The sequence below is a fragment of the Moschus berezovskii genome, chromosome 4 (assembly GCF_049115385.1).
Source record: "Moschus berezovskii isolate FMDL1 chromosome 4, NW_MosBer_1.0, whole genome shotgun sequence".
NCBI lineage: Eukaryota > Metazoa > Chordata > Mammalia > Artiodactyla > Moschidae > Moschus > Moschus berezovskii.
The window spans coordinates 90,201,983-90,225,616 of NC_142463.1; the positions used below are offsets into that span (position 1 = coordinate 90,201,983).

At 42.1% G+C, this 23,634-nt stretch overlaps 1 protein-coding gene across 1 annotated transcript in view; it reads left to right on the forward strand.

Annotated features, from left to right (window-relative positions):
- Window positions 1-20,032, forward strand: part of CD53 (CD53 molecule) — a 36,624-nt gene extending 16,592 nt beyond the window's left edge. The window contains exons 2-8 of the mRNA XM_055403222.2: window positions 247-327; window positions 1,403-1,591; window positions 3,036-3,110; window positions 3,687-3,782; window positions 17,116-17,196; window positions 18,253-18,336; window positions 19,190-20,032. Of these exons, the coding sequence (XP_055259197.1) occupies window positions 265-327; window positions 1,403-1,591; window positions 3,036-3,110; window positions 3,687-3,782; window positions 17,116-17,196; window positions 18,253-18,336; window positions 19,190-19,261 (660 nt within the window). The 5' untranslated portion in view covers window positions 247-264 and the 3' untranslated portion in view covers window positions 19,262-20,032. The remainder of the gene's footprint in view (window positions 1-246; window positions 328-1,402; window positions 1,592-3,035; window positions 3,111-3,686; window positions 3,783-17,115; window positions 17,197-18,252; window positions 18,337-19,189) is intronic.
- The last annotated feature ends 3,602 nt before the right edge of the window (window positions 20,033-23,634 follow it).

Below are 23,634 nucleotides of genomic sequence, written 5' to 3' on the forward strand. Positions count from 1 at the left end.
CAACATTAAGCACCCTGGATTGCTGAACTGAAGCAAAAGTGAATGTCCAAGATGAGCTAATTGGTACCTCAATTCAGAGACTAAAAGAGCACGAAGTTTGGGGAAACTTTCCAGAGAAGATTCACAGCTCAAACTCACAGTGATGCTGGAGACCCTTGAACCCTGGACATTTGTGTCCTCTGATCTCTGATGCCACTTCACAGAGTCAGGTCACTCACTTCCTTTCTTCTTCCTTCTACTTTTTAGGGCAAGAATATCTCAAGCATGGGCATGAGTAGCTTGAAATTGCTGAAGTATGTCCTGTTTTTCTTCAATTTGATCTTTTGGGTAAGTGTGTCTGTTCTGAGCATGGTTAAGCTCACCTCTTCCTAGCTACACTTTACTTCTCTCTCCTCTCCTGAAGAGCCTGGTGTGGAGTAAAATTCATGCATGCAAAGGTCATGTGCAGTACACCCAGCCTAAGAAGAAGGGAATGATAATTTTCTCCCCGCTTCCCATCCTGCCATAAGAAAAGCCTGCAAAATTGAAAGACACCAGTGTGGTTGGTGAGGCTGTTTCTCTGGGAGCTTTAGGCTATTACTGCTCACTGCTGACATCTGTGGTTGAGAAACCTAAGATTCTACACTCCCTGTATTGAATGCCTCTTTTTTTCTTGCTCCCCTGACCCCAACCCTGAATCCTTGGGAAAAATAGCTGATCAAAAAGGAAGTCCCCTTTTCTGGGGAGGTTTCACCATATTAAAGCTTCCTTGGTGACACAGACAGTAAAGAATCTGCCTGCAATGCGGGAGACCAAGGTTCAATCCCTGTGTCAATCCCTGGAGAAGGGAATGACAACCCATTCCAGTATTCTTGTCTGGGGAGTTCTGTGGATAGATAGAGGAGTCTGGGGGAGGTGAGTGTTGGGGGTGTATAATCCATGGGGTCACAAAAAGCTGGACACGACTGAGAGACTAACACTTTCAGACATAGGATGAGTTGTTACTCATGTTTCTATGAGAAGATTCTTAAAAGTTTAGCTTCTCTAGTTTTCTGCCAAGAAAGATGAACTTCTCAACCAGTGTATTCCCTTTACAAAGGGAAGACCACATATAAGCAGTTGAGCCAGTAAGGAGTAGGGATCTGAATCATGAAGATCTAGAAAAAGGAGTAGGAATCTGAATCATGAAAATACTGTTATCCATAAGAATGACCTTTTTGATATCTGATATGGATAGGATGAGGTATGCGTGGGACATCACAGGAGATGATACCTTTTTTTAAGGCACTTGGAGAAATCTGGGTAAAGAGTTTGTTGGCTAGAACCAATGGGAAAAAATAATTCTAATGTCAAGTAAGGAGGTATGAGGAGATATTTAAGAACCACCTTGCATTTCAGAATGTTATGTGATTCTTCTTTTCAGTTCTGTGGCTGCTGCATTTTGGGCTTGGGGATCTACCTCCTGATCCACAGCAAGTTTGGAGTACTCTTCCATAACCTCCCTTCTCTCACTCTGGGCAATGTGCTTGTCATTGTGGGTTCCATCATCATGGTGGTTGCCTTCCTGGGCTGCATGGGATCCATCAAGGAGAATAAGTGCCTGCTTATGTCGGTGAGTGACTCTTACAGCTGATGTGCCTAAGTGGGGGAGGTGGGCATGATGCCTTAAATCACAGGCAAGACGTTTCTGGTAGCTCATCTATTAGTGCCAAGAAATTGTTGGAACATGAAATTGGCACCTCAGCTCAGTCCAGTCTGTCTAGGCCCATAGTGTTTTGTTTCTGAGAGGGATAAATAAGACAAGATATCACTGTCTTCCTTAGTATCCATTTTACGCTGTTAATGATGACCCTTATCATTATAATTTGCATTCATAGCTTTTTATTTATTCTTTATATATGGTTGAAATAAAGTGTCATCCATCTACCTAAATCTTCCTCACATTAGTATATATTTCCAGGATCTGACCCAGAGTCACTAACTTGTGGAAAATCTAATTTCTAGATTCTTCTGAGTATTGTGACCCTCCTAAGATGGCAGAGGATACATATGTATCTCAGATCTATACTAGCTACACCACAGTGTGAGTGACCCATCTGGGTGAGAGCCTAGGCTGAGGCCATCGAGGTCTAATGTGAGAGATGCTAGAGCTTTTCACTTTCTCCCTGTCAGCTAACTAGCCTCAGGAGCACCTTTAGACTTAGGCTTTGCCTATAAGCTCTATGAAAGAAGAGTTTCTCATTTCTCTGGTATGCCCACACAGAGCTCGATAATAAAGCACCACTCTATCCATAAACAAAGTTCCCAATCACTTTTCTTCTTCTTCAAGTCATGTGGTTAATCTTCTTTCCTTTACGTGTTAAACTGGAGCCAAAAGATAGAATAAGAAAGTCCTTGTTCTCAGATAATTGCCAGACTGTTAGCAAAAGATGGAAGATAATAGACTTGGGAAAAAGGTTTTAAGTAATCAAAGTCTGTGTTGGGGTAAAACAATGAAAGAAAATGAAAAAGTGAAAATGTGTTTGCTGTTAAGTGTGATTAGCACAAACATCTAAAATTGAAGATGAATATGAGTGAAGATCATTATTAGAGTACCTCTTCTCCCTGTCTGTACAGGGCTCCTCTCAACCTCTATTATCACCTTCCTCTACCCCAAAATAGTCCTCTGCTTGCAGAAAGAACCAGGCCCCAAACTCTGAAGACACACGATTTAGTTTACTAGTCTTTTGCTCAACTGTTTCAGTTAGCTAATGCCAAAACTGCTTCACTGATTCAATAAATGGTGATCCATGTTCACTATACACCTGGAACTCAATAGGCGCAATGGGAAGAAGAGAGAAAAGCTGGAAGATAGCTGATCTGCCCTCTAGAGTCTTGAAGTCTGGTTGTAGGAAAAGGACAGATGTTCCTCACAAAACATGAAAAAGCCTATGAAACCTCGAGTAGGTGGGAACTCCTGCCCATGTATAGAGATCTGCCTTTATGCTCCCAGGGTGGAGTGGGAGTGGGGGAGTATCTGGGCTCAGTGCTGTGAGCATATCTTTGCTTTACCCCAGTTCTTTGTCCTGCTGCTGATTATCCTCCTTGCTGAGGTGACCTTGGCCATCCTGCTCTTTGTGTACGAACAGAGGGTAAGTTACAGAAAACACAATTCATTGTTGGATTGCTAAGAGTGGAGGGGGCTGTGGGGAGCTGTGGGGAGGAGAAGTTGGCACAAGGAAGTCCTATGATAGAGCTAGAGTCAAAGTGGAAGGATGAAGGAAAAAGAGATTGACTGTAATTGGGGAGAAACAAAATTATGAAGGTGATTGTATTTGAGTGGTGCTTTGAAGGATGAATGGGAAGAACAGTAAAAATCAAGTTTATCTTCCCCCTATTTACCTATTTACTTTTCTCCATCTATCCGGCAGTAAAGAATATCTGTCTCAGTGCCTAGGAGAACCCATGTTTGGTTTGCCCCTTTGCATCCTTTGTAAACCCAGGGTTTTGAAAGGTCAAGAAAATGCTGTGTGTTTCTTCCTCAGTGCCATCCCATCCTCAGCATTTCTTCCTATATATAAGTTCCCTGCCCTGACTTAGTTCTGAAGAGATCATTTGGAAGGGAGGAGCAAATGGAACTATTTTATTAGCCTGCATTAGAAATTCCCTGTTCCTTGAACTCACTTGCTTTTTACAATGCTTCCTCTGCTGGAATGGGCCCCATACAGCTGAAAGAATACGTGGCTGAGGGTTTGACCAAGAGCATCCAGCGATACAACTCAGACAACAGCACCAAGGCAGCGTGGGACTCCATCCAGTCATTTGTGAGTACAAAATCCTCCTTAGCTCAGCCCAGATGTAATTTTCCAGCCTCAGTCCCTGGGCACTGGAAGGGTCTCTCTTACATGGAAGCTTCAGAATCTAAGGTCCACAGCCCCTAGGTTCAGAATAACGCTTGGCTATCAGAGACTGGAGAGCATGAGAATCAGCCTGATTGGTACAAATTTGTCTATTAATACATTCTCTCTTTTACCCTTTACCCACTCAGGCTCATTGTTTCAGCCCTACTAAGATGTAAGAAAGACCCAAACATGTCATACTGCATTAGTTTATGTATTTTCCAATTTTTTTCTGAAAACAGAAATTGTGTAATATAGGAAATCTTTTGTGAATTCCTGAGGAGCCCAACTCATTCTTGTTACCTAGTTCACCAGAACCCCATTTCTCATGCCCCTCCCCACCACAAACATATATCTTAACTCAGCATTCCTTCCTTGGTGTGCAGGGGTCAGGGAGCCAATCTGACAATGGCATAGTTTGTGTCTCAGACAATACCATTATGACCACATGGAGCCACCTGTGGCCCTGTCATGCCTGCTTAGTGTGGGGTAAAAGAAATAGCACTGGAATTAAAGTCCAGAGACCAGGATTGGGTGGCTTTGGGAAATTCACTTAACTTTCTGGATCCCTATTCTTCTTTCTTTTAAAAATCCAGTTTATAAACCTTTTATTATAGAATTTCTAGGCTGATATAAAAGAAAAGTGAATAATAGCAAAATGGATCTGTGGGTACATATCATCTAGCTTCAACAGTTAACATTTTGCCAATATTGTTTTAGCTAATCCTGTATGCATTTTTTGCTAGAACTTTTTAAAGCAAATAACATATATTATATAATTTCAAAGTTAAATATAATGATAATAACTTTTTTTAAAAAACAATTTTTTAAGAGCAGTCTTGTTGTTGTTCAGTTGTTCAGTCGTGTCCGACTCTTTGCAACCCCATGGACTGCAGCATTCAAGGCCTCTCTGTCCTTCAACATCTCCTGGAGCCTGTTCAAACTATGTCCATTGTCCAAGAGCAGTCTTAGGTTTACAACAGATCTGAAAGGGAGGTACAGAGATATCCTGTATACTCCCACTTGCATAGTCTCCCCCATTATCCACATCACTCACCATAATGGTACTTTTTTTAAATAAAGGCTGAGCCTACACTGACACATAATTATCACCCAAGGTCCATAGTTTACATTAGGGTTCATTCTTGGAGTTACACATTCTATGCATTTGCAAAAATTTATAATGACATGTTTGCATCATTACAATATCATGCAGAGTAGCTTTGCCCTCCTAAAAACCCTCTGTGTTCCCTCCTCCTCCTCCCCTCATCCTTCACAGCCACTGATCCTTTTATTTTTCAATAGTTTTGTCTTTTTCAGAATGTCATATAGTTGAAGTCATACTGTTCATAGGCTTTTCAAATTGGCTTCTTCCACTTACTAATATGCATTTAAAATTCCTCCTTGTCTTTTCATGACTTGATAGCTCAATTCTTTTTAGTGTTAATATTCCATTGTCTGGATATACCACAGCTTACTTTCAGTTCAGTTCAGTTCAGTCGCTTAGTCGTGTCCGACTCTTTGCGACCCCATGAACCACAGCACGCCAGGCCTCCCTGTCCATCACCAACTGCCGGAGTTCACTCAAAATTATGTCCATCAAGTCGGTGATGCCATCCAGCCATCTCATTCTCTGCCATCCCTGTCTCCTCCTACCCCCAATCCCTCCTGGCATCAGACAGCTTCTTACTCATTCACTTATTGAAGAACATCTTGATCACTTCCAGGTTTTGGCAATTAAGAATAAAGCTTCCATAATCTTTAATGAGCAGCATTTTTGTTTGTGGACATAAGTTGTATACTTCTTTGGATAAATACCAGAGTGTGATTGATGGATCATTTAGTAAAAGTGTGCATAATTTGTAAGAAACCTCCAAATGGTCTTCTGAAGCATCTGTGCCACTTCCCATTCCCACCAGCAATGTATGAGTGTTCCTGTTGCTCCACATCCTCACCAGTATTTGGTGTCAGCGTTCCAGATTTTGACCATCCTCATAAGTGTGTACTGGTAGCTCATTACTTTAATTTTCATTTCCTTGATGACATATGATGTAGATTTTCATATGTTTATTTTCCATTTCTATATCTTCTTTGGTGAGGTGTCTGTTAAGTTTGTTGATTCATTTTTTAATCAGGTTAGTTGTTACCTTATTGCTCAGTTTTAAGAGGTTTCTCTCTCTCTTTTATATATAGATTTTTAGGTAACAGTCATTGATCAGATGTGTCTTTTGCAAATATTTTCTCCAAGTCTGTGGCTTGTCTTCTATTTCTCCAGATACTGTCTCTTGCAGAATAGAAGTTTTTAATTTTAGCCAAGTCCAGCTTATCCATTATTTCTTTCATGAAGCATACTTTTAGTGTGGTTTCTAAAAAGATATCATCATAACCAAGGTCATGTAGGTTTTCTCCCATATTATCTTCTAAGATTTTTGTAGTGTTGTATTTTGCTTTTAGATCTATAATCTATTTTGAGTTAACTTTTGTGAACGGTGTAGGTTCTCTGTCTCTGTTTGCTTATTTTTGTTTGTTTTTGGTATATGAATGTCTAATTTTTCCAGCACCATTTGTTGAGCTATCTTTCTGTATTGCTCCTTTGTCAAAGATCAGTTGACTATATTTGCTCAGGCCTGCTTCTGGGCTCTCTATATCTATTTGTCTGTTCTTTCACCAATACCACACTATCTTGATTGCTACAGCTTTAAAGTTGGCTAATATCAGTCCTCCAACTGTGTTCTTTTCCTTCAGTATTGTGTTGACAGTTATGGGTCTTTTGCTTCTCTATGCTGCTGCTGCTAAGTCACTTCAGTTGTGTCTGACTCTGTGCAACACCATAGATGGCAGCCCACCACGCTCCTCTATGCCTGGGATTCTCCAAGCAAGAATACTGGAGTGGGTTGCCACTTCCTTCTCCAACGCATGCATGCATGCATGCTAAGTCGCTTCAGTAGTGTCCGACTCTGTGCGACCCTATGGACAGCAGCCCTCCAGGCTCCTCTGTCCACAGGATTCTCCAGGCATGAATACTGGAGTGGGTTGCCATTTCCTTCTCTACATAAACTTTCAGATCAGCTGGTTGATATCCATTGAATAACTGGCTGAGACTTTGATTGGGTAGTATTGAATCTATAGATCTAGTTGAGAAGAACTGATCCCTTAATAACACTGAGTCTTCCTATTCATGGAAATGGCATACTTCCCCATTTACTTCATTTTGTTCATCCGAGTTTTATAGTTTTCCTGTTATATATGATAAGAAAGATCTTGCACTTATTTTGTTAGATTTATACCTAAGTATTTCATTTTGGGGAATGCTAATGTAAATGGCATTGTGTTTTTAATTTCAAATTCTATTTATTCATTATTGTAATATATGAAAGCAACTGATGTTTATTATTAACCTTATGTTCTGCAACCTGGGTATAATCTGAGCTGTCTTTGATGTGCTGCTTTGCAGGTACCTGCAGTTGTTTCCCTCATTCTGCTTAGAAGCAGCCTTGGGTGCAAATCCCCCTTTCCCTTACTGCCAATCACTGCCCCTAGCCTCTGCCTCCCCTGCCCTGTTGTGGAGCCACACCTCAGGACAGGTGAGGTCCACATGGACTCTCAGGGTGTGTGTGTGGGGGGTGGTGGTAAGCTGTGGTGAAGCAGCCTGTATCAGAGACCTAGGATGTTTCTGATGTGCTGCTTGAGTAAGCCCCAACAATGGCAGCTGCTGCCCCAACCAGGCTCTGTGCCAATAATGGGTCACCTCTGTATTCTAAGGTTTGAATCTTTTCTTTGGTCATGGCCACCCCAGATCCCTTGTTGCACTGTGACATGGAATGAGTGAGGAAAGAGCATTTGCTTGACTCGGGTTGGGGCATGGCCATAGGTGGTTGCAAGCAACCTGGCACTCACTAAAGCAGACCTCTCTCCACCTTGCCTTAGAGGAAAGCTGGCATGCATGTGCTCCTCATGGGGGAGTCCAGGCTTCTGCAGCTCTCCTGCTAATTCAAACAATCCTCCAATCAACAAAAGGACCTTGTCTCCCCAGTGTAGGACTCCAGGACTGGGGTTCCAGATTTGTGGCTCTCAACTGCTCACTTCCCAGAGTGTGTGGTGTCCTACCCATGCACACTCCTTTTTACTCTGAGTCCCCTCCCAGGGTCACAGGTCCTGACCTGATTACATGTGTATCTTTCTTACAGCCTTGATTGTACAGGAGTCCTTCTGCCTTTTTTTAGTTAGTTTTCAGTGAGAATTGTTCCACATGTAGATGTAATTTTGATATGTTCCTGGGGGGAGGTGAGGTATGCTAACTCCTGGATTTCTAGTTTAGCACTTATACCTATGTTTTAGGGAAGGAAAATAAATGTTGACCATTCCCACCATGACATACTACCACAGGCCTACCACCTGGACTTAATAGCAGGAAGGTTATGGGGAACTTCCAGTAAAGGGGTATATATAGCAGACCAGAGGGAAGGAAATCTCAAGGTGCATCAACCTGTCCACTCATAGGGTAGAAAAGCTCACAGAGAGACTCCACATATTCAGATCTCTTGTTTGGGAACCAGAGAGCCACCTGCTTTGTAGGGAGCTTCTTCTTTTCCTTCCATTTAGAATGTAATATCTTGTGAGTTACTTGACAGACAGTAGGGACACCTCCATGTGTCTATTATTTGTTTGGGTATGAAAGTTTGAGAGTGAAAGTCACTCAGTTGTGTCCAACTCTTTGTGACCCCATGGTCCATGGCCCACCAGGCTCCTCTGTCCATGGGATTCTCCAGGCAAGAATACTGGAGTGGGTTGCCATTCTCTTCTCCAGTGGAATCTTCCTAATCCAGAGATTGAACCCAGGTCTCCTGCATTGCAGGCAGACTCTTTGCCATCTGAGCCACTAGGGAAGCCCTTGTTTGGGTATGACTGTTCCTTTCTATGTAGATGCGGGCTATGGACATCAAGACTCCATACTCACCGCCCATCTACCCTAAGCCATCCCAAATTTGACAAACCGTGGGAATCTGGAGATTATTTGATCTACTTCACAGCAGGGGAAAAACATACTATTTAGAGTCACTGTAGTTAAACATAAAGCTTCCATAAACAGGAGTCATATAGCAAGGGGATTTTTGGTCACCAGTCCAAGCCACTGTCTACATTTGGTGCAGATGAGTGGCTGAAGTTTTCACAGAATCCCCTTGGTACTGGAGACAGGCCACAGACCCAGAAGTAATAATAGTTGTGGACTTCCGTATATGTTTGAGCCACAGGAGAGGAACATATTTCCAGTAACTTGAGCCAAATAGTCCATGAGGCAAACACTGTGGGTGACAACAGAAATGTTTTAGGGGTAAAAGATAAGGAAAAATTTCATTCATGAGTAGCATTGGAGAAAACTATCCCCAATTTTGGCTTTTTTCCCAGTGGGTGATACTGTCAGGGGAGTGTGTAATTTCCTTGGTTCTGTCTCGTTGCAGCAAAGATTTGAAACAGTGGACAAGTGTTACAGCTCTGTTACAGTTCAGTTTCATTTGGCAAGCGAAGGATAGTACATCCTTGAGGCATGAGGGCTGGCCAACCCAAAAAAGGAGGCTCAATCCTGGCTTCTCTTTTTATATGTTTTGTCTCCTCCCCATGAACCTACCCTATGTAAACTGGGATAGCCAGGAAGGCTGTTTGTTTCACCTGGGGTTCTCACTCCAGTCCTTGGATTTTCTTTTGTTCCATTTTCCTGGGCTTCTTCCTTTCTTTGTCTTTTAGCCACCGCCATTTTGGACTCTTTTTTTTTCCTATTCTAACTACCTAACAGTACTACACAATTTGTCCTTTAATATCTCCAAGAGGTAAACTCAAATTGCAGATAGGGGCTCAGTGGGAATCCACCTGATTAAACCTACTTCTTTTGGGTTTAGCTCACTGTGCTAATGCTTCTGGAGAGGTGATTTGGGCCTGAACGGGGCCCATTTCTATATAAACTTTATATATAAAAGTTTTCTATAAAACTTTTTATTGTCCATCTGGACTGAAGGTGATACTGGAAGGAAATCCTATCTCCCAAGGTGTTAGGATACCAAGCCACTTGGAATGGGGAGAACAATTTAAATGCCAATGAATTATAGCAACACCAGGTGGGATGTCCTGTGGCATCCCCCTGAAAAGCAAACAAACAAAACAAAAACCTCACAAGATCTTCATCCCACCTGATAGGCCCAAGGCTTCCTTTTTTAAAAAAACTTTTAAATTTATTTTGGGTTGTAGACCCTGATGCTGGGAAAGATTGAAGGCAAAAGAGAAGGGGGTGGCAGAGGATGAAATTGTTAGATAGCATCACTAACTCAAATGGACATGAATTCGAGCAAACTCCAGGAGATAGTGGAGGACAGAGAAGCCTGGCATGCTGCAGTCCGAGGGGTTGCAAAGAGTCAGATATGCCTTAATGACTGAACAACAACAAGGCTGATTAACAGTGTTGTGATCATTTCAGGTGAACAGCAAAGAGACTCAACCATACATATACACATATTCATTCTCCCAAACTCCCCTCCTACCCAGACTGCCACATAACATTGAGCAGAGTTCCTGTGCTATATGTTAGGACAAGACCTCCCTTTTGAACCTGCACTCTCAGCTTCCATTTTATTGTCCATCTAGCCAGCCATTCACATGCAGATTATTGGTCCAAGGCATTTAATAGGAAATAGATGGAAAAACAGTGGAAACAGTGTCAGACTTTATTTTTTGGGGCTCAAAAATCACTGCAGATGCTGATTGCAGCCATGAAATTAAAAGACGCTTACTCCTTGGAAGGAAAGTTATGACCAACCTTGATAATATATTAAAAAGCAGAGACATTACTTTGCAAACAAAGGTCCGTCTAGTCAAGGCTATGGTTTTTCCTGTGGTTATGTATGGATGTGAGAGTTGGACTGTGAAGAAAGCTGATCGCCAAAGAATTGATGCTTTTGAACTGTGGTGCTGGAGAAGACTCTTGAGAGTTCCTTGTACTGCAAGGAGATCCAACCAGTCCATTCTAAAGGAGATCAATCCTGGGTGTTAATTGGAAGGACTGATGCTAAAGCTGAAACTGCAATACTTTGGCCACCTCATGAGATGAGTTGACTCACTGGAAAAGACTCTGATGCTAGGAAAGGTTGGGGGCGGGAGGAGAAGGGGACGACAGAGAATGAGATGGCTGGATGGCATCATCGACTCTGTGGACATGAGTTTGAGTGTACTCCGGGAGTTGGTGATGGACAGGGAGGCCTGGCGTGCTGTGATTCATGGGGTCGCAAAGAGTTGGACACGACTGAGCGACTGAATTGAACTGAACTGAACAGTGACTGCAGCCATGCAATTAAAAGACTCTTGCTCCTTGGAAGAAAAGCTGTGACAAACTTGGCATATTAAAAAGCAGAGACATCATTTTGCCAACAAAGCTATAGTCAAAGCTATGGTTTTTCTGGTAGTCATGTACAAATATGAGAGTTGGACCATAAGATGGCTGAGTGCCAAAGAATCGATGTTTTTGAACTGTGGTGTTGGAGAAGACTCCTGAGAGTCCCTTAGACAGTAAAGAGATCAAACCAGTCAATCCTAAAGGAAATCAGTCCTGAATATTCATTGGGAGGACTGATGTTGAAGCTGAAACTCCAATACCTCGGCCACCTGATGTGAAGAGCTGACTCATTTGAAAAGACCCTGATGCTGGGAAAGATTGAGGGCAGGCAGAAAAGGGGATGACAGAGGATGAGATGGCTGGATGACATCATAAATTCAATGGACATGAGTTGGAACAAACTCTCAGAGATAGTGAAGGACAAGGAAGCCTGGCATGCTGCAGTCCATGGGGTCATAAAGAGTCAGACACAACTGAGCGACTGAACAATGGTGGGGTTATATGGTAGATGGAGAGTCCAAGGAATTTCTTGGGCTTCTGCTCACTCTTATCTTTCCTGTCCAGTCACCTGACCTCTGCCAATTTGGGCTGGTGTTCCACACATAACTTCCAATTTGGATAGTTTGACAATTTTGCCTTTGATTGTATTAATAGCAGTCTGACTGGCTTTCCTACTAGCAAAGGCTAGCACCAACCCAGAGGCTGTGTCAGCACAGGAAAGGGCATACTTATACCCTTCTGACACAGTCAAAAGCCTATGTGGTCCACTCGCCATCTGGTAACCAGAAGAGGGCACCACCTCAAATGATGCATAAGGCAGTCCTTATCTGTAACTTGGAGGCCCATAGATTTGAGAGGCAAATGAAGCCTTTTTACTATTTCCCAAGTTGCTTTGGGAATTCTATGTCTGACTTTTGGTGGAGTCATTCTGCTGCATTGGAGGAGGTCTGTCATTCTTGCAGACACAAGCCTCTTGTCCTTGCTAGTGTATCTGCTTTGCAGTTGCTTGACAGAGTTGAGGGTGAGTGAGTGGAAACATGCCATATGGTCACATTGGCACCAGGTTGTGTGCAAGCAGTTCAGATATCAGCCCATAACTCAGACTTCCACAGAGGTTCATTTACTATTTCCAATTATCTTGATGCCATTGAGACATCCATATTGTCAAGCCTTTCCATAGTGCCTAAATGTCAGTGGCAAGGTTGAGGGGTGTGGGATTGTAAGCAATCACCAGCCATTCTGCTCTGAGTTCTGCCCATTGACTATTATGTCCAGTCCCTTCCTTGAACCAGATGACATCTGAATCCAAAAGAACAGCTATGATGTATTACCAAGGTAGACCACCCTTATAGCTGCCCTTGGTGTACCATGTATCCACAGGGACATCCAGGTACCTTCCTGTACTTGAAGTAAATTGGGTCCAACAGGTGATGTCACTGGCATCTCTGCTGTGACCTAGATATAGGTCACTATATGCAACTCCTGAGTAAGTGGACCAGTGTTATAAGTGCTTCTCTCTTGAAGGTATGCGTACCACCTTTGTAAGGTACTCAGTTGTGCACAGGCATTCATAGGCTTTAAAAACATGTCCTTAATCCATCCGAAGCAAATGGCAACCCACTTCAGTATTCTTGCTTGGAGAATCCCATGGACAGAGGAGCCTGGCAGGCTACCGTCTGTGGGGTCGTAAGAGTCAGACACAACTTAGCGACTTAACTACTACTACTACTGCTGCTGCTGCTAAGTCACTTCAGTCGTGTCCGACTCTGTGTGACCCCATAGACAGAAGCCCACCAGGCTCCCCCGTCCCTGGGATTCTCCAGGCAAGAACACTACTACTACTACTACTTAATCCATTCCCCCATAGGCAGGGACGTCTGTACACTAACAGGCAAGTCAGTGGTTAGACCCTCAGTTTGTTGTAAGTCTAGATATATTGCTGACAATTGTATCTCCATAGCACTATATCAATTCTTTGCCTCTTCCCAAAATTGAGACCAAAATCCTAGTTTGACTCATTTCCCATTTTGTCGCTACCACAGTCCTTATCCAAAGCCTCCTGGGTACAGACTTACATCCAACTCACTTGTGTCTGGCATTAACACCTCCATTCCTTGGACTTATTTGACAATCAATCAGTTTGGCCTTTTCAAAAGCCTCTTATGGGCTTGTGGGGTGGGGTATTCCTAACCCAGGTATTTCCCTTTTTCACTAAATCATATGTGCTGTGTGCTCAGTAGTGTTCTGACTCTGCAACCTGGATGGATGCAGCAGCCTGCCAGGCTCCTCTGTCCGTTGGGATCTTCCCAGCAAGAATACTGGAGTGGGTTGTCATTTCCTCCTCAAAGGGATCTTCCCAACGCAGGGATCGAACCCAAGTTCGCAACTCGCACGGCTCCTATATTGCAGGCAGTCTTTGCTGCTGAATCACCTGGGAAACCCCAAAGAATATAGGGTTCTCAATATTTGGACAAAGTGGAGAATAAAAGGCCACCCATACCCTAGCACACCTATAAAGGATTGTAGTTCTTTTCTATTGTAGAGCATGGTTTATCTATAGTCTATCAATAGCAGCTTTGGGCATCCCTTCAGTCTTAGCAGACTAGATAACTCCTAGCAACTTTACTGACTATCCAGGTCCTTGGAGCTCATTGGTGCTGAACTCCCATCTTTATGCTTAAATGTTCCAGAAGAGGCTTGGGAAAGAGAAAACAAGTCATTACAGGTTAACCTAGTATCATCAATGTAATGATAGAGAACTATAGAAAGAAGGCGAGTCCATTTCTTCAAGTCCAGGGCCACCATCCCATGACATATAGTGAGATGACTTTGGGGTAGGATGGTAAAAGACCATTGTCCCCCCTTCCCACATGAAGGCACACTGGTCCTGGGACCCCTTATCTAAGTGTTTGCTAAGAGAAGGCATCAGACAAATCTAAGACACTGTCTTGAGAAGAGGTTATGCCTTGAGAGAAGTGGCAATTACATCCAAGAGTTTTTGTAACTGCTGCATAGATAGGGGGTCTTACCTTGATTAATTCTCTATAGTCTACTGCCATACACCAGGTACCATTTGGTTTTTTCACTGGCTTCATGGGGCTACTTAACAGGCTTTGTGCTGGTATTATAACCACCACTTTCTCTAATTCCTTAATGGTAGAAGTTAGTTTTTCTTATCCCCTAGAATTGATGCTTTTGAACTGTGGTGCTGGAGAAGACTCTTGAGAGTCCCTTGGACTGCAAGGAGATCCAACCAGTCCATTCTAGAGGAGATCAATCCTGGGTGTTCATTGGAAGGACTGATGCTAAAGCTGAAGCTCCAATACTTTGGCCACCTCATGCGACGAGTTGACTCACTGGAAAAGAGTCTGATGCTAGGAGGGATTGGGGATGGGAGGAGACGGGGACAACAGAGAATGAGATGGCTGGATGGCATCACTGACTCGATGGACATGAGTTTGAGTGATCTCCGGGAGTTGGTGATGGACAGGGAGTCCTGGCGTGCTGTGATTCATGGGGTCGCGGAGAGTCGGACACGACTGAGCGACTGAACTGAACTGACTGACTGAGGTGCCCATTATTGTTTTTTTATTGCTACTACTCTCTGGGGAGATAAGCAACTTTGCAATTTCCATTTAGCATGACTAACCATTATAAGCTTGAGTGTCTGCTCCATAAGTCTAACTCACCCATGGTGGTTTAAGGTCCAGGTCCTATAGGACATTCACACCCAAAATATACTCAGATATGGGTGAAGATAAACCAGGAAAGTAGGGGGAGGCAATCTTCTGATTTGTAAATACAAACTCACTTGTTTCACTTTACAATGTTTGACCTCATATCCTATCAATGGTTGCTACTTCCCCTTGGAACTTAGATGAATTTCAATAAATCATGGTGCATTTTGTACACTATTTGCTAGAACAATCTGTTTATTGGTGCAGGGCCAATAAATAGTCTGTTCAACCTGGGGCCTGCACACCAAGGAGCACCCTTGATCCCATCCCTAATCCTTCAGAATCCAGGGTATACCTGCAAATATCCATTTAATTAAGTTGGCTGGGTGCCCTCATTTTTCTCCTACCCCAGTCCCATACAAATATTGCCAGAAGGCAGTTGGTGCTGTAACAGAAGCCATTTTACACATTTGTGGCCCATTTAACACATTTGTGGCCCATTTAACACAGTGCCGTTGTCCCCAGTATCCCACAAATGGAGTCCCCAGTATCTTACCTATGCTGAAATGCCCTCTCTACTTTTTTTGTTTAAATATTCTGGTTATTTCTACTAGTTCAGGGAGGAAAAATCTCAGGGGGTTGTTTTTCAGCTGTTGCAGTGGTTTAGTTGCTAAGTCATATCCGACTCTTATGACCCCATGGACTGTAGCCTGCCAGGCTCCTCTGTCCATGGGATTCTCCAAGCAAGAATACTGGAGTGAGTTGCCTTTTCCTTCCTATTATCTCTTGGTTCTCTAGCATACTGTACTTTAGTTTGAAACAGAGGCTGTGACTGCAGGTCCTCTTCTTCTTCTATAATTATGTCCTCATCTTCTGAGGAGTCATGAGCCCAAGAATTCCACCTCTTGGGGTGCCAGTTGTCCGGTGAAATAATAGTCCTCACCTTTGAATGGAGTAGCCTAGGGCCCTACATTTAGCCATCTTACATTCCATCATTTCAATAGGTTCTTCCTGTTGTACTGTCTTTGACATAATGTCCTAAGTTGGAAAACATACCATGCATACATCTCTCTCTAGTGCCCAACTGAGCTGTAATTCCTTTTCTGTGCTAAATTTTAGAGTGCATAACAAAGGCCATGCAACAGCTGCAATAGATTGCTCACTTTTGCCCCCCACTTTTGCTTTGCTACCTCTTTGGTTAATGTATTTAGTAAGTCCTTTGGTGTTTCCATTGTGTCCCTGTACACTTGCATCAGCCTGAATTGTTCCATAAATTTATCCAGATCACCCCACATGGAAATGGTTGGCCAACCTGGGAATTCCCCCACAACAGCAAGCTTTACCCTGCTTCACCCCTTCACCCATTCTTGCATCGTTTTCAGTCTCCTGCCTAGCTTGCCAATTGTCTAAGGATGGAGGGAACAGAAAATGCCCAGTGAACTGAGAAAGCATCTTGAGACAAAAACAAGTTGGGTAGCTCCATATAATCACTAGGTCAGTTTATTAAACAGTAACTTACTCATAGGGTGGTATCAGGATCAGGTGGACAACAATCTGGAAGCATTCACATCTACACTCCACACTGCCAAGGGGCTGTTAGGAGGATTTTATAGTTAACTTAGTGTATGGAGATAGGTGCTTGGAAACAGGACATGCACTCCTAAGTCAAGATGAATGGTAACTAGTCATCTGGGTGCCAAAAATACATCAGCAAAAGTTTTCATCATTGTTTGGGAACTAATGGAGCATGAAGGCCACAATACCTATTATTTATAAAGCCCTTAATGACATAGAAGTGATTCACTGCACAGGGTTAGGGTCAGTGTAGGACAGGAGAAACTGTAAGGGCCCAAGATGGCATCAGCTATGCTAACAGACATACAGTGGGTCTAGGTGTGATTAGCCTGATCCCTACATTATAAAGTCCCCTGTGTGCCTAATTTTTGGTCTGTAAAATGTGAATAAGTTAAATATGCCCTCTCTACTTCAAGAAGTTTTATGTGAATAAAATGGTATAACATGTTTGTGAATAAAATGATATAACAGGTTTGAAAGTACTCAGTTCTAAGGGGCCATACTAAACAAGTCAGTTCTGTATTTTCTGCTATAGAGTCAAATTGGAAGGTTTCACCTTTTCTCCAAGGCCCATGGTTTTCTTTCTGTTATCTGACTAACCATTGCTTTTCGGGGCTTTGGCTTTCAGCTGCAATGTTGTGGTATAAATGGTACAAGTGACTGGACTTCCGGACCACCAGCATCTTGCCCCAAAGGCTCAAATGTTAAGGTAATTTATTTTTGGAAACGTTTCTGCTATTGGCCACTGTGATTAAACCTTTAATTCCCTTAGAAATCCAGTCATACAGGGCTTAGTCCTCTCAGCCATAAACAGGAAACCGCAAACAAAAGAGAGTCCAGGGAAACATATAACTAGAAAATAAGAAAAACAAAAAAGAAAAATAAGCAAAAAAAAAAAACGAACAAGTTTATCTAGACTAGAGATGCCATTAAGAATCGTGCTACTCTGAACTATTACATTAGCGGGGAAAAGTTTATGTGATAGTGGCAGAAGACTGTGTCGAGATTTTTCTTGAGTAATAATTAGGTCTTCTTATGGTTGAAAGTGAAAGTTGTAAGGTAGAAGCAGAAAAGTTTCTTTTTCTACTTATTTCCCTGCTCTACTTTCTTGGAGATGGCAGCATCGAACCCCTTAGCAGGATTAATTATAAGTGAAGAGTGAGGAGCTGGGGGTGAAAGAGTTGATGGAACTTCTGACTAGACCCAGAGAAGAAGCCCAAATCATCTTCCAACTAGACCAAGCTCCTAAGGTCCTGTTACCCATGTCACCCACTTAATGTTGTTTGGAAGTCTCTGGAATTTGGGCGGGTGGGCAGTCTGTGAAGAAAGAATGGAAAACCCACCAACCAGCAACTGCCCTGCAGCTTGGTAGGGCTATGATATGATTACTGGCTTTTGAAGCAGAAGCTGAAATGTAACCAGTCATAGGATTGCATAGCCTATATTCCTATTTGTCAATACCAAGATTCAGGGGTCGCAAAGAGTTGGTCACGACTGAGCGACTGAACTAACTAACTAACTAAAGACAGTAGTGAATGTTCAAAAAAATACAAGGACATATGTTGTTGACCTGCCTCTTGGGAGCTAGTTTAATGCAGTGTGTAAATATATAAGACTTCCACTTTATTTACTTTACTTTATATGTATATATATATAAAATGCCTGTCCTAAGTGTCTTGGCAAAAGACAAACTATCATTCCAAATAAGCCTCTTAATAAAGTTGAATAATATAGTAGTGTCATTTGTACATGTAATTTTTTCTAGGGTTGCTATATACAAGCAAAACAGTGGTTTCACTCTAATTTCCTGTATATTGGAATCACCACTATCTGTGTATGTGTAATCCAGGTAAGAGCTTAATCAGAGGACTATTTTGAGAATTAAATGAGTTAAGTCATGTAATTTTTAAAGTATGTGCTTGATAAATATGAGCTCCCCTATTCAAGTAGAAAATTATATTACCAGTTTAAGGCATACAGAAAATAATGCTGTAAGATCTATCTGGTCAGTTTATCCCTAATAGAAATGAATGTATCATGGTCAAATTAAAAATCACTAAGTGGAACCTTACTTTGGTCCTTCATTCAGCTCATCAGGAAAAGCCTGTTAAATAAAACATTTCACTTGAAAAATTGGCTTCGTGTGCTAAGGAGGAGTTGGTGATGAAACTATAATCAATTTCCTCATTGCTTCTCTGCTTATCTTGACAAGTCAGGGGTGAATGGGGATAGTTTCTTGTTCTTTTTTATTATGTGATATTCCTACTATTTTTATACCCAAGTGTCTTGAGTGTATCACAGATTAGCTAAGATCTATTTAGTAAGCTCAAAGAGAAATGATTTTTCTTTGCTTGGAAACCAAGAAAGCCTAAGGCATGGATAGAGAAGACTCAGTGAACAAAGTATTGACCTGTGTAGAACTTGACTATACCATCAGCAGGATTTCTGTGGTCTCTTAAGGAGACAAAAGGTGTACCAGCACTTAATACTCTACTATCTTGCCATCATCAATCACCCTCATTTTTCTCCCACTGCCATTCTAAAGCTAAAGGAGAAAACTCTTGAGAAGGAATTAGAAGTAATATTAGGAAGGGTAGTTTCAGTGTGATGGACACTTTCTTTTCCTCTGGGACTCATCCTAGGGACTGTGGGTGAGATGTTTTACCTGTAAAGACCTCACTTTTTACCAACTCTTTCCTCAGGTATTAGGGATGTCCTTTGCACTGACCTTGAACTGCCAGATTGACAAAACCAGTCAGGTCCTAGGACTCTGACCTGCTGCTGCCATATGCTGGAGAGACTTCTTTCTTCGCTGGAAATCCAAACAACTTGTATCATGAAGTCCTAAATGACCACCTCTTGAATTGGTGTCTTTGTTCTCCCTCCCATATATTCCCTATGGGGTCCCTGTCTTACACAACCAGAGAAGAGGTTGTTGGTCAGGCACTTCCCATCAGACAGCAAGACAATCCTCTACTCATTCATGGCAGTAGCCTTATCATTCATTAATACCTGAGCACTTGTCAGACATGAAAGGGCAAGAGAACCTGTGGTATTAATGGCTAAAAATCAAAGGATGGGTCTGTAGCTTGACTTTCTGCATCTTTCCATTGCCAAAAAGTCTCTGGCCTCTAAATCACACAGTCCACTCTCCAAGGTCAAACAAGAGATAAGCTTAAGGGAGCTCTGGGGGCAGATTCACTGGATCATTATCACAATCCTCTGTTTCCTTTTGACTAGGGAGCTTGGCTACAGGAATGACAAAAATACTCTTTCTCCAAAGGTTAGGTTTCATTTCAATTTCTTTATTGATTCATCTAAGTCTTTCCAAGAGGAACTGTCCAATGACTCACATCCTGATTTCAGCCAATTGCTTAGACTTTGATTTACATTATTATGAAGGAATTCAGCAGGATCAGTATTTCTGGTGGTTGAGGTAATAATCACATTCAAAAGAGTTCTGGTGTTATTTCTCTTTCAGATAAGTTTTTTCTTAATGTAATATTTTAATTCTTCAATAAATAAAATAGCTTATGATCTCTCAATCACTATATTCTCTTTCCTTTGTCTAAAATATAGTTTTCATGACCCAGCCTGATTGTCCTGCCTGCAAGTTAGGGATATTAGTTATCTATTGCTAAAAATGAATTACTATAAAATTTGTCACTGAAAACAATATTTATTATCTCACAGTTTTGGTGGATCATAAATCTGAGAGCAGCTTAACTGGCTGATTCTGGCTTGTGATCACCCTCGTGACTACAGTCAAGATGTCAGTTGCAGTCATCTCAAGTCTTAACTAGAAGAAGAACACTTCTAAGTTCTCATATTGAAACAGGAGGGAAAGGGGCAGGGCACAGCTTTTAGAAGAATGACATAACCATAGGATATGACAAAAACTGATTAGAACCAACTAGGTCCAAGATGGTGGAATATTCAATTTCCAGTGGACTTTGAGCTTCATCGTACATTTATTGTAATCCCTTAACATAAGCTAAGTGACACATCCAATAGTGCCATGACAGTTCTGGGCCTGACTATCAAAGATCAAACAGTGAGAGGTGACCTGATTCCTGGAAATCTCTGCCCTTTCCCCCAAATAATTGGAATAATCCTCCCACTGATTAGCCTATAAAATTGCCCAGCCCATAAAAACTAACCACACCACATTGTGAGGCCACTCTTGCTTTCTGAGGTGGCCCACACTCTGTCTGTGGAGTGTTTTTATCTAAATAAATCCACTTCTTACCTATCACTTTGTCTTTCACTGAATTCTTTCTGTGATAAGACATCAAGAACCTGAACTTCATTAACTCCTGAAACCGGGTGTGGATTTCAGTTAAAAGATTGATTTCAAGTCTCAGTCTGAGTTACACAATTTCAATATGGCTCCTGGTAGGCATCAGTTCTTTGTCACATGTACCTATCCACAGCATTGTGTTATGACATGGCAACTGACTCTCCCAAAGAGCAAGACATTCAAGAGACAGCATAAAATACCGCGCCCAAAACAAACCATTAACTCCTTTTATAAGCTAACTCAGAAGTGCCATCACAACTGTCCTGCTCTACACTATTCCTTAGAAGTAACTTGAAGAGTTTACACTTGAAAGGAGGAAATTATACAGCATACAGAAACTATGGGGTAGAGATCACTGGGATCTGTCTTAGAGGTGACCAGCCACATCATGAATTTTTGGGTTCAGTTCAGTCAGTTCAGTTAAGTCGCTAGTCGTGTCCAACTCTTTGCGACTCCATGAAGCACAGCACGCCAGGCCTCCCTGTCCATCACCAACTCTCAGAGTTCACTCAAACTCATGTCCATCGAGTCGGTGATGCCATCCAGCCATTTCATTCTCTGTCGTCCCCTTCTCTTCCTGCCCCCAATCCCTCCCAGCATCAGAGTCTTTTCCAGTGAGTCAACCCTTCCAATGAGGTGGCCAAAGTATTGGAGATTCAGCTTTAGCATCAGTCCTTCCAATGAATACCCAGGATTGATCTCCTTTAGAATGAACTGGTTGGATCTCCTTGCAGTCCAAGGGACTCTCAAGAGTCTTCTCCAACACCACAGTTCAAAAGCATCAATTCTTTGGCGATCAGCTTTCTTCACAGTCCAACTCTCACATCCATACATGACCACTGGAAAAATCATAGCCTTGACTAGACGGACCTTTGTTGGCCAAGTAATGTCTCTGCTTTTTAATAAGCTATCTAGGTTGGTCATAACTTTCCTTCCAAGGAGTAAGCGTCTTTTAATTTCATAGCTGCAATCAGCATCCACAGTGATTTTGGAGCCCAAAAAAATAAAGTCTGACACTGTTCCCACTGTTTCCCCATCTATTTCCCATGAAGTGATGGGACCAGATGCCTTGATCTTTGTTTTCTGAATGTTGAGCTTCAAGCCAACCTTGTCACTCTCCTCTTTCACTTTCATTAAGAGACTTTTTAGTTCCTCTTCACTTTCTGCCATAAGGGGGGTGTCATCTGAATATCTGAGGTTATTGATATTTCTCCCGGCAATCTTGATTCCAGCTTGTGCTTCTTCCAGCCCAGCGTTCCTCATGATGTACTCTGCATATAAGTCAAATAAGCAGGGTGACAATATACAACCTTGACATACTCCTTTTCCTATTTGGAATCAGTCCATTGTTCCATGTCCAGTTCTAACTGTTGCTACCTGACCTGCATACAGGTTTCTCAAGAGGCAGGTCAGGTGGTCTGGTATTCCCATCTCTTTCAGAATTTTCCACAGTTTATTGTGATCCACACAGTCAAAGGCTTTGGTATAGTCAATGAAGCAGAAATAGATGTTTTTCTGGAACTCTCTTGCTTTCTTCATGATGTTGGAAAATTTGATCTCTGGTTCCTCTGCCTTTTCTAAAACCTTCTTGAACAACTGGAAGTTCATGGTTCACATACTGCTGAAGCCTGGCTTGGAGAATTTTGAGCATGACTTTACTAGCATGTGAGAGGAGTGCAAATGTGCAGTAGTTTGAGCATTCTTTGGCATTCCCTTTCCTTGGGATTGGAATGAAGACTGACCTTTTCCAGTCCTGTGGCCACTGCTGAGTTGTCCAAATTTGCTGGCATATTGAGTGCAGCACTTTCACAGTATCATCTTTCAGGATTTGAAATAGCTCAACTGGAATTCCATCACCTCCACCAGCATTGTTCATAGTGATGCTCTCTAACGTCCACTAGACTTCACATTCCAAGATGTCTGGCTCCAGGTGAGTGATCACGCCATTGTGATTATCTTCGTCGTGAAGCTCTTTTTTGTACAGTTCTTCTGTGTATTCTTGCCACCTCTTCTTAATATCTTCTGCTTCTGTTAGGTCCATACCATTTCTGTCCTTTATCGAACCCATCTTTCCATTAAATGTTCCCTGATATCTCTAATTTTCTTGAAAAGATCTCTTATTTTTCCTATTATGTTGTTTTCCTCTATTTCTTTGCATTGATCGCTGAGGAAGGCTTTCTTATCTCTCCTTGCTATTCTTTGGAACTCTGCATTCAGATGCTTATATCTTTCCTTTTCTCCTTTGCTTTTCACTTCTCTTCTTTTCACAGCTATTTGTAAGGCCTCCTGAGACAGCCATTTTGCTTTTTTGCATTTCTTTTCCATGGGGATGGTCTTGGTCCCTGTCTCCTGTACAATGTCACGAACCTCCGTCCAGAGTTCATCAGGCACTCTATCTACCAGATCTAGTCCCTTAAATCTATTTCTCACTTCCACTGAATAATCATAAGGGATTTGATTTAGGTCATATTTGAATGGTCTAGTGGTTTTCCCTACTGTCCTCAATTTCAGTCTGAATTTCGCAATAAGGCGTTCATGATCTGAGCCACAGTCAGCTCCTGGTCTTGTTTGTGCTAACTGTATACAGCTTCTCCATCTTTGGCTGCAAAGAATATAATCAATCCGATTTCGGTGTTGACCATCTGGTGATGTCCATGTGTAGAGTCTTGTCTTGTGTTGTTGGAAGAGGATGTTTGCTATGACTAGTGTGTTCTCTTGGCAAAACTCTATTAGCCTTTGCTCTGCTTCATTTCGTGCTCCAAGGTCAAATTTGCCTGTTACTCCAGGTGTTTCTTGACTTCCTATTTTTGCATTCCAGTCCCCTATAATGAAAAGGACATCTTTTTT